At 42.7% G+C, this 11,488-nt stretch overlaps 2 protein-coding genes across 4 annotated transcripts in view; one reads left to right on the forward strand and one right to left on the reverse strand.

The window, feature by feature from the left end:
- Positions 1–6,996, reverse strand: part of cd276 (CD276 molecule) — a 73,580-nt gene extending 66,584 nt beyond the window's left edge. The window contains exon 1 of one of the 3 annotated variants that reach the window (XM_047580528.1): positions 6,853–6,996. The gene's annotated coding sequence lies outside the window, so the exon portion shown is untranslated. Of the gene's footprint in view, positions 1–4,461; positions 4,619–6,852 lie in introns of those variants that run through there. The other 2 variants (XM_047580527.1, XM_047580526.1) reach the window with 2 other exon arrangements.
- On the forward strand, positions 6,903–10,529 carry LOC125005282 (ubiquitin-like protein 7). Its single transcript, XM_047580525.1, has 10 exons — positions 6,903–7,077; positions 7,155–7,274; positions 7,405–7,490; positions 8,347–8,431; positions 8,525–8,582; positions 8,699–8,832; positions 9,428–9,477; positions 9,572–9,748; positions 9,892–10,005; positions 10,149–10,529. The coding sequence occupies exons 1-10, from the start codon at positions 6,903–6,905 to the stop codon at positions 10,287–10,289; spliced, it is 1,140 nt and encodes a 379-aa protein (XP_047436481.1). The 3' UTR covers positions 10,290–10,529.
- The last annotated feature ends 959 nt before the right edge of the window (positions 10,530–11,488 follow it).

Genomic DNA, 11,488 nt, shown 5'->3' on the forward strand with positions numbered 1-11,488 from the left:
CAGTCTTATCAGATTTTCCATTTTTTTACCATGAGTGGGGAGTAGACATGGGCGATAACACGATATACCGCTAAAAACAATCCCCACGTGCGACGTTCTTGGCGGCCTCGCAACCATAGCTTACTTGTGGCTATGCTAATGGCTAATGAGGCTCCTCATCAATAATATGGAACTGGTACAGATACCCATTGCAAACGCAGATTATGGCTAAGGACAGCAACACAACATATTTATTCCACCACCGCCACAGCCACAAGTTGGAGTACGACAAAAGTCAGGAGAAAGCAGCCACATCCTCCGGTAAATTAAGGCGACCAGATGTCCCCAATTTCTGAGGACACTCCCTGTTTTGGATGACCTGTCCCCCGGCTAAAGCTGTTCCCTAAAATCTCCCTGATTTTAGCGTTTTATGAATGAGAAAAAAAAAAAGCTCCATGCAGACAACAACAACAGTTATTACGGTAGCCAGCCGCGCTGCTATTGGCATTACAATCTGGTCACCTTACAGTAAACTGCTGGACAGACAGAACCGATGGGATGTTTCAAACTTGTTTGGTTAGTCACCAGATTTTTCTCCACAACTTACTAAACCTGTAGTTAAACAGCTTATTTTACTGTGCTAACTGCTAAGTATCATCTTAGAGCCCTCAAGGCAGAATGTTAGGGTTAGGGTTAGACAGACTCTGGTGAGTCAAAAACATGGACTGGCCCATCCCTAGTGGGGAGTCACCCAGCACTTAAAACCCTGCTCACCACATTTTTGATGAACATATTCTGGGCCACACCCTGCTCACGACAAAGGTAAAACGAAATCCTATGTTCATGCAAATGTACACGTTCAGCAAACTTTATTTTTAAAGACATATACATATAAAACTAGATTTTACACCTGGAAATAGTACACACCAGCAATTTGAGGTTCTGGGAGGCCATAGGCAAACACATATGTGTGCTAACCCCCCTAACCCCCCACCCAATCCGAGGTCTGTCATAGGGTAGATAAAATGGGTGCCCTAGAGGGAGTTGTGGAGCGTTTTTGATGCACAGTAGGGCCTTCATAGGAGGTTTACGGTTGTAATTGCAAAATGTGCCAAAAGGTAGGTATCTGGGGGAGCCTCCTTTCTCATTTTTTTCTCCACAGGGCCTCAAACAATGGCTTGGTTTGACTGTTCTCAGAACACACCCCTGGTGGTACGCCTCTGCCAAGCAAAGTTGCAGTTTACGTTCACATGTGGCCAGACTTACATAACACAGTGAAGCTGTCATCTGACCTTCTGGATCTAAAATATGACCACCAAGTGAACATCAGCACCAGATTTGATGGGATTCCCTCAAGACATTTCTGGGATGTCATAACCACAAAAATGGGCCAGACAGACAAAAGCGCACAACCTGATAAGACACCGCCTCTGGCTTTGGCTGTTGCTGGCAGGGAGGCACAAAAATAAACTAAAGCAGGAAGGAAGCAGTTGACGGATGAGTTGTTATGTTTTGGTGTTATGAACTCTCTCAGTATTGTAACTCCACCTCTTGACCAAAACTTTTCCATGAGGCTCCGTTTATGGTTCCAGCAGTGAGGATGTGGGCAGGAGAGCAGCTCCATCAAACAGTTTCCATAACGGGCCCGCTCCCCAGACTTTCAGAGGGAGAAAGGTTTGAGATGTCTGTAAGATTACATATTTACACAAACGCATATGTGTCGCTCCCTATGCAGAGGTCCAAACTTAAATGGCTGATATTCAGAAAGAGGCCAGACCCACATCGCAGCCATGCCCTCCGAGTGGGCAAAGGTTTGCTAAATTATTCCTGAGGATAGCACAAAGTGAAATCTGCCAGCACACCAAACCACAGTCTGACTCAGGCGGAGCAGTCCAGACATCAGGAAGCCATCAAAGGGGTTTTTTACCAGATGATTCAAGTACTTTGCTGAACGCTTGCTACACTTTCTTCCTTCCATTTTACGATCCGGCTTTTACAATTGACTTCAATGTCAGAGATCAAAACAAGCTGACCATACCTGCAAGTCATAACCTGAAGCATATAACGATACAATAATAATCAATAACATATGGAGCAAAGACATAGCTTCAGTTTTTGGACTTTTCAATGCGATTTGTGGGATTATTAGTTGAAAGTGACTCCTTAAGGCCTTTAAAATAGAGAATAGTGTTTGAATGTCTTGAATTTCTTTAAGTGCCTGGTTGCAGTTTTTCATTTTGACACCATGCTAAGGACTATTAAACTTCTTAGTGAGGTCAAAGAAAAGACAAATGATTCTTGAGGTATCACACCACATTAAGATTTACTATTTCTCCATGGTCGCCGCATTATTGCTCTGTTCTTTTCAGAAATCTCAGTTCGGAGAACGGTCCGTCTTTTTGCCGCTCTTGAATCCACTCACCATTCTCCTCACCATTAACGCAATGAATGTGACTGACCTCCTGCTCTCGGATGTCTCTTTGGCATATGGCTGGCATCATCGAGAAGCTCCCCAAACCATTTGGAACCATTCAGCTCCTGACGATAGGGACATTTCTAAGGCCCAAAAAATAAAAAGACACTGGCCCCACTGGGGTAGAACAGAAAGCAAGACACTGAAATCCATACAGCAGCTGGAATTTACCGAGCCCTTTAAAGGATGATTCACTTTAGTCGAGTCATTTAACACATTACTTAATCAAATTATGCATTTGATCATCAAACTGAGAAGAAGAGCTTTTATAAATTTCAGGGAAGCTTCATGGTTAAGAGGATGAATTAAAGTTCTACTTTTATTTAAATTACTGAAAGTCAAATTTGCATTTTTTCAGCAGGCTGTAGTCTGACTTAAACCATCCAATAATAGTCTAAACAATTAATTACTAGACTGTATGTTCTTATCTCATACATTAATAGTAGCCGACACATTTAAGAAGTGTGAAAATCTGGTCTGTGTGAAGCCACATGAGCTATTTTAACGTAACCTAGTTCTGACCTATTAGAGAATGGACATGGGTGGATGGTGTCCTGTGATGTCTGGTAACAGCATGTTGTTAGTGGGGGCCTTTGGGTCTTATGGGTTGAGGGGAGGGGCCTCCATGGATCAGGCTTGTTCCAGTGCATCCTACAGGTACTTGATCAGTTTGGGATCTTGGGAATTTGGAGGCCAGGTCAACACTTTGTACAGTTTTTTATATTCTTTAGTTGTTCCTAAACTGTTTATTCTGTGTGAGTCTGTGTCAGGCTGCATCCTGCTGGGGATGGCTGCTGCCATCAAGGAGTGTCATTGCCATGGGGACGGGTGTGCCCGGTCTGGTCTATGTGGGTGGTACATGTCTAAGTAACATCCACATGATTGCCAGGTCTAAAAGTTTCCCAGCAAAACACAGTATTGTCACAACATGGTCAATGTTATTTACTTCTCCTGTCAGCGGGTTTTTATGTTGTGGCTGATTGGAGCATTTCCATGTGCATACAAAATTACATGAGAGGAAATAACAGCATAAACTGCCTACTGTCGCAACCACAATCCCTGCAACTAATAATAAAAATTGTTCCTTGTCCATAAAAAAAAAATCCTTGTCTCTCCGCTATATCACATGTATTCATCACAAATGTGATCACTTCCTACAAAAGTTGTTACAATGGTAAATACTCCATGCTTCCTCCACAACCCACAGGAAGGTGCTCCTGCCAGCGAAGCACAGCTGCACCGTCACGTGAGGAGCACAGGAGATGACACACGGAGCACAGCATCTCCTGTTCAGTGGCTCCAGCCCTTCTTTGAATGTGACTTTGTGAAACAATAATGATAACAATAACCTTCCTGCAGTGACTTGTTACTTTTCCAGCCTTTGGTTTATTTGAGTAATTTCCGCATATACAATTATCCAGCAGTACAGAATGTAGGAACCTCAGGTACAGTAAGCTTAGTACACTGAAGCAGGAGTTCGGTCTCAAAACCCAGGTTGGGAACGTATGTGGTTTGAGTTCACTTCATAAAGGAAAACGAAGAAGAGGAAGAAGAAGAAGAAGAAGAAGAAGAAGAAGAAGAAGAAGGAAGCCTTCTTCTTCGTTGGCTATATAACTGTTCCCATTTTGATTTGTGGACGTTCCCGTTAAATGCAGTATTAACTTTATGTCAAATGGGGGCGCAGTTTATTCCATTCATTATGTGTTAGCTTATTGGCTCCATCTATGGAACAGTTTGATGGCCGAGCATTTCTGGGGGTGCTTTAAAAGTTTAAAGACATATATTTGACGTGGTTTCATTGAACGTCTCTTACTGAGCTAATCATTGTGACGCCACCCTGCCCGAGGTGGCGGGGTTCCCTATATGGTTCCCCCCGGACTGGCTTGCTCCCCAGCTGTTGCTCGTCTTTGAAAATAGTTCACGGCTATCTTTTTCATTAGCCTGCACACGACCTCACAGCCTTGCCCGTTAGCTCCGGCCCTTTCACACGTCTTTGTTTAAGTGCTTACCATGTTAAGAAGGCGAAACTTTAAAAGCACCGACCGTCCAGCAGTGGCGACTCTTCTTCTTCTTCTTCTTCTCTCTGTCCAGCAAGGGCGGTGTTGTTATTTTCCACAGCAGTTCATTCCTCTCCCAACAAAAGCACCGCTGGAGCTGGAGCTGAAGCCGAAGCCGAGGCACTTTGTTTTGACGGAGGAGAAAGCTGCGCGGAGTTTGTTCCCTCAGTGTTTGGGTACGTTTCATTGATTTGGGACGGATCCCTTCACTGAAAACCACTCCTAGCTGCTTTGTCCAGCAGTGATGTCATACCGACCCCCTCCGTTAACCATTTAGTGAACACACCGTCTACCACAGAGGAAACCAACTGTCTGAGCAAAACAGAAATATTTTTTTAAAAAAAATCTGGCACTGATTTATTGTTTGAATAAATGTGTGGCCTGGAAGTGCAAACATTGTACTGAATACAACACATATATTATTATTATTATCATCAATAAAATGTTGTGGCGTAGTCTAAACAGAGCAGAAATCAACTTCTCAAAACAGGTAAGAAAAACGAAAAGGCAACAACACACCAACAGGACATCCAAAATCCAATTCTGATTTTCATCAAGACTGTGCTATTATGAACATTATATTAATCGATAAGGCTTTATTGTAATGCGAGTAGTTCATTGGTCAATATTGATTAATCTAATCTACAATACAGCTTTTATGAAGTAATAAATCACACATTTATCGTGACTGATTACACCATCATACTCATTTATTTTCATTTCACCAATGTGTGGTGTAATAATTGATTTCAAATTTGTTTCTTATTAGTTTTTATTACAAAATGTAAACGCACGTGGCTAACTAAAAGTAATGTATGTCTAAGTCTGTCTTAGCTTTTCAAGTAATGTGTTAGACGTTTCATCATTCATCTATATAGTAATCTGTTACGTTCACAGATATGTCTTCCATAATTATACAAATCTGTTGATCCTTTTTGGAAAGTTGTGGCAATATATTCTGAATTAAAAAGTAACACATTGCTCTTTTGTAAACTGTATTGCACATATTTTTTTTAGCAATAAGTTACCCATTTAAAACAATCATTTATTCATTTACAGTCATATCTATAGCAATTTATCATACTTCTATAGTAATTTATCTTAAACACTTACAGCATAGTACATGATAACACATTTAAAGCAATACATTGCACTTAAGTGTCATATTTTATTAATGCAAAAGTTAAATTATTACATTTTTCCTTTATAGTAATCACTCATCTTAGCAATTTAAGTACATATCCATAGTAATATAATGCTAATTAATTGTAATGACTTATTTATTGTAATCTGTTACACACTGCAGAAATATTGTACTACTATATTACTTGTTTCCAGTAAACAATTGTGTAATTGTGTGTGCTTTTATTTTTGTAGTAGCCTCTATTTTGCTGTTGTGATTTGTGAGAAGTTACCTTGCCATTGTAATATGACTCCAGTACAAACAGATATAGACAGTTACTTCAATAATACTGTACCCAGATTGCTACTCTACACAGTATTCACGTAAACAGTGATGGATCAGAGTTTTTTTCCTTTTATTTTGCCATTACAAAGAAAAGCAATTCTGTTTTTTGCTGTTATGCTCACACTCACTCGATAATTACACTTCTAGTTAGACTGGTCATGGACGTGGTCTAAAAAGAGACACGAAAACCATAAAAGTATGACGACTGTCTGGATTTACATTTGGTCAAGACATTACACATCACTGGAAAATCCAGAGTATGGGCTACAGAAGGAAAATCAATTGGGGACGTGGAGGTGTGGTGTATTAGAAAAGAAAAACAACAAAAAATTATTACATTTCTGAACTTAAAGAAATTACTAAACATAGCACAGAGATGAAAACGTGTTAGGCTGGGGGTAGCGATTTAGATTGTTTAGAATAAACAGCTTCTCCTGGGTTTTATCTTTGCGGGACAGCGGACGTAAACGTAACGCACACCACGTGACCCAAACCAGGAAGTGGATTGAGCGTCAACAATAAAAAGGGTGAGTGTGCAGTAATTTTGTGAAGTCTTCATTTATCGTAGCTTTTCTGCATATTGCTTATTAGATGTTACGAAGGAACTGCTTAAGACTGGCCACACTATAATAAACCAGAACGTTTAATTGAGCAAATCGGCGTGCTTCTTTAGAAAATGCTACGCAGCTAACTGGGTTACAGCACGGTTGCTAAGGAAGGTTTTTATTTCAAGACCCCGCAAAAATAATGAAGACGATCTGTTTTTGTGCGGTGTCCTTCTTTCGGAAATGTTATTAGCTCAGTATTTTTTTATGCTGTATGTGGTGCCGGACGCCTAGGATGGCATGAGTAACTAGCTCGTTTAGCTATTGTACCTGCAGTATTGACGATGTCCTTTCGGTTCGTCCAGCGTTTGAAGTTAGAGATGACCTCTGCGGAATGGCACCTGTCCTTGAAGCTGGTGGATCAGCCCAAGTCCACCTTCCACTTTCCAGAGATGATGCCAGGGGATGTTGCACCCGGAGGATACAGAGTGGCCACCTTAAAGCAACTTGTGGCGGCGCAGCTCCCGGACTCCATCCCAGACCCTGAACTAATAGGTCTGCTCCAGATTTGTTTCAATATACGTTCGCCGTGAATGAAACAGGACCTTAAAATGCCTCTGTCTGTGTTCCAGAGCTGGTCCATTGTGGGCGGAAACTTAAGGACGACCTAACGCTGGATTCCTGTGGGATTCAACCAGGATCCACCTTGCACATCCTCAAAAAGACATGGCCAGAGCCCGAGAGCAGTCCAGGTCTGTGTGTCTGTGTCTGTGTGTGTGTGTGTGTGTGTGTGTCTATGAAACTGTGCTTCCGCTCTAATATAAGTGACACTGAAAGTATGAAAACTAACATGTGATCATGTGACTTTGTATTCTTTTCCAGAGCCTGTAAACAGAGCCACGGCAGCCAGGGAGTTCAGAGTGTTTCATGCTGCTCTTCATTCCCTCAACTCTGCCTACAGAGACTCGGTGAGTAGAAGATACACAGGCAACTGACATATTTAGATTGAGTCATACTTACTGAACTGTTTTAATTCATGCCAGTTAAGAAGTAGATTGATTCTTCATGCATCTCTTTAGTGATTTTGTTCGCTCTGCAAACTGCAGATTTCTGTTATTTTCTTAAAATCCCAATATGTAAAAGGATTGCAGCTCTGTAGTGGTTTTGTTGGTCTTGCATGAACAGACTTTTAGGCATGCAGTTTAACTATCTGGTTATGTGTTCCAGCTAATTCAAAAATGGCTAGAAAGGTGGAGCAACCTCCATGAATGCAGCGGGATCCAAAGCTTATCTGGAGTTATTTGACTTAGGCAATACACTGGGGGAGTCGTGTCTTGCCTTATAAACACATGATTAGATATTTGCTCGGTGTGCAGTGCAGGAATTGTATGAGATGTTAGCTTTTAACTATTTGGACATGTGTCCTTGACCTGAAAATATTTGGCTCGAGTGCGAGAATTCTTCTTCACCGTCCTATGGGTGCTGTCCCTCCTACTTTCACAGCTGTGTACTTCAGATTGGATAGTTCTAGGTGCATTTCAGAGTGAGTGAGTTGGACCCCAGACATCTCTAAAGCTGATCAAAGATTGCTCCCAATGGTACAAGATAGAAGTTAGCTTGATATAGAGAGAAAAGACCAATTTCACATTAGCTTGCTTTAATGTTAATGGATATAATACACATTATGTATAGGCTCAAATACTGTAGATGAAGTTCACATCTCCCAAACAACATTTTATTTTTATTTTTTTAGCACTGCTCTTTCTGCCACTAATCCCACTGAAGATATCGCTCCTACATTCAGAATATTGTCCTTTCTCTCAGGTGTATAAAATGCTGACTAACAAAGAGTCTCTGGATCAGATCATTGTCGCCACACCAGGGCTCAGGTCGGACCCGGTCGCCCTCGGTAAGATCCCGATGAGCTTTCCACACGCCGTTATTCCGTCTCTCGGCACTCTGCAGATATGCAAATAGTAACATTTCCCCTCAATACGTTCAGGAGTGCTCCAGGATAAAGATCTCTTTGTGCAGTTCACAGACCCCAACATGCTTGACACGTGAGTGCGGCCTTTCTTTGTCAGCGGCTCCGTTACGTTATGCGAGCGCTGAGCAGCGGATGGTCATTGAAATTCCCGTCTCGACTCCCCTCCCCTCCTCCCCGTCTGTCTCATAGGTTAATCAGTTCACACCCAGCCCTCGTCAATGCCATCATCCTGGTGCTGCACTCGGTGGCAGGCAGCATGCCCGCTCAGTCCAGCGCCAGCTCATCGCGCAACGTCTCTGCCAGCTCCTACAGCGATATGCCAGGTAAGCAGGAAACACGGCGGGATTTATGGTGGGCCGCAGATCACTAATAGCTGTAAAGGATTATTTCAGATATTGGCATGACTGGAATCTGCCGAATTCTGATAAAATAAAAATAGTTCAACCCACATCCTGACTATAACTTTATTATAGTGTGTTTTCTCGGCAGGGTCTATTTTTACCAGTCACAGTTTGCACCCGACAGAAACATGTGATTACAGATTAAACAGGTTTATTTTAATTTTCTGGTCTTTTCATAGCCAAGAGGTATTGTTTCCTGAAGCTAAGCAAATTGACAAGGAATAAGAATTTAAAAATTTTAAAAGAATATTTCAACCATTAAGGTTGAAACTTGATTTCACACTCAAATCCTGATTATTTAAGGGAAAGTGTTCGACCTATTCTTTACCACGTCCTTCTGCATGTGTGGGCTTTGTCTCTCTATCCTGTTCCTCAGCTGACCTCATAACGAGACGGCAGGCTCTACACCTCTGGGTACAAACAGCTAAATGATGTGACTGTTCTCAAATAGAACACGAACGCCTCATTCGTTTTCCTTAGAAACGTTTTATTTAGTTTTTTGTTTTTTTTCTGGCAGGAGGCTTCATGTTCGAGGGCATGTCCGACGACGAGGAAGAGTTCCAGTCGGTAAGTCAACGCCCAGCATATAACAAAGGAAGAAGAAAAAAAACAAAAAACACTGTTGTTAATGTCACGCCTTGCGTCTAAATGTGTTCATCAGGGGAGCCCAGCAGGCCCCTCCAACAGAGCCGGGGTCTCAGCGGGAATGCGACCTGTTTCTCTGAGCCACAGCGGGGCGACGGGCCCTCGACCTATCACACAGAGCGAGCTGGCGACTGCCCTGGCGCTCGCCAGCACGCCTGACAGCAGCGCCGTCACGCCCACAACGGCGAGCCAAGTGAGATTTATTTACGCATTCTGACACATGCACAGTTCTGTCGAAGGCTGAGCTCATGCAGAATTTATGTGGCAGATTAAAGGTATTTATGTATTTTTAAAAACACTGTCCCCATTATTACCCTCTTTCTGTCTTTGATTAAGGCGGACCCCTCCAGTGGCGTAGCTCCCATGCCAGCGGGGACTCCAGTCAGTAATGATCTATTCAGCCAGGCACTACAGCAAGCTCTGCAGGCCAGCAACATGTCCGCTCTGCAGGTGAACTACCCACGTATTCAGTTCATTTAAAAAAGGCGCTGGCCTTTTTTAAAAATCCTTCCCAGATATCAGTTTTGCTCTGCAGCTCCAAAGTTGTTTAGTGGAAACGGGATTGTTCTTTGACGGTGTTTTTGTTTTGCCAGGGCCGCTGGCAGTCCCAGATGCAGCAGCTCAGGGACATGGGGATCCAGGACGAGGAGCTGATGCTGAGGGCGCTGCAGGCCACAGATGGTGACATCCAGGCCGCCCTCGAGCTCATATTTGCTGGAGGACCAGGACTCTGAGCCAAAACCCGATGGACAAAGCCTTTTTGAGGAAAGAGAGAGAGAGGGAGAGAAAAAGCAGGGAAAAGCTGGTCACCCTGCTGCACAGGAACGATAAGCAAGTTATGACACAGTGTGGAGAGTTCTTTCTGTTAACACCATTTAACTTTAAATATACACAACAGCTTCGGCTGAGCTCCACACTTCATGACGACACAGCTTTTTCTTATTGTAATAAATTAAATCATGTTTACCTCTTCAGCATCGTCTGCTCGTATTTCACATTTCAGTTTGTGTCTTCTCCGTCTTCAGCCACAAAAAACAAAAAAAACAACAACCTGTGAAGTGAATAACTGATACTTTGATACCGTACGTACGGTACCACCACCTGAACATTACTGCAGACCAAGCACTTCCACATGGCAAAATCAAGGGGGTGTTCCTTGCATCCTGCCGACATGTTCCCCAGATAAGCGACACACACTCGCCCTCAGACATGATGGAAAGGAAAATGTGATTAGACCAGGCCTCCTTCTTCCAGTCCTCAGTGGTCCAGTCATAATTGTCATGTGCCCATTGCAGCCGTATCAGGAGTGGACAGGAGTCAGCAACAAACTGCAGTGCAATGAATGTCCAAACACCAATCAGAACCAGCAGTAACGTTTGCAGCAATGTGAGCTATCGTGCCCTGATGATGAAGTTGACTGATGGATCAACCCAGCTTTATGTTCCTCGTGTGCTTCAATTAACCTGAGGCCTGTTGTTGGTTCACTCCTCTTCCTTCATTGAACCACTTCTGATAGGTACTGACCACTGCTGACAGGTAACTCCCCACAGTAGGCATAGTTTTGAAGATGCTCTGACCCAGTCTTGTAGCCATCGCAATTGCTGCCCTTGACAGAGTTGCTCAAATCCTCCCACGTGCCCATTTTTCCTGCTTCTAACACATCAGCTTTGACTCGAAATGTGTCTAATATTTCTCAGTCACTGACAGATTCTATGATAACCACATGATCAGTGTGATTTGCCTCATCTGTCAGTGGTCATAATGTTACGGCTGATTGGTAAATAAATGTTTGCCCAATATAGTCACGATTTCAGCAGATTTTGTAAAAGTAGTATTTAAAAGTAACTTGTATCTAAAGGTGGAAAAATATTTTGAGTTTCCTGCTATATACACCAATCAGCCACAACATTAAAACCACTGACAGGGGAAGTAA

The sequence above is a fragment of the Mugil cephalus genome, chromosome 3, assembly GCF_022458985.1.
Source record: "Mugil cephalus isolate CIBA_MC_2020 chromosome 3, CIBA_Mcephalus_1.1, whole genome shotgun sequence".
In the NCBI taxonomy this organism is placed as follows: Eukaryota; Metazoa; Chordata; class Actinopteri; order Mugiliformes; family Mugilidae; genus Mugil; species Mugil cephalus.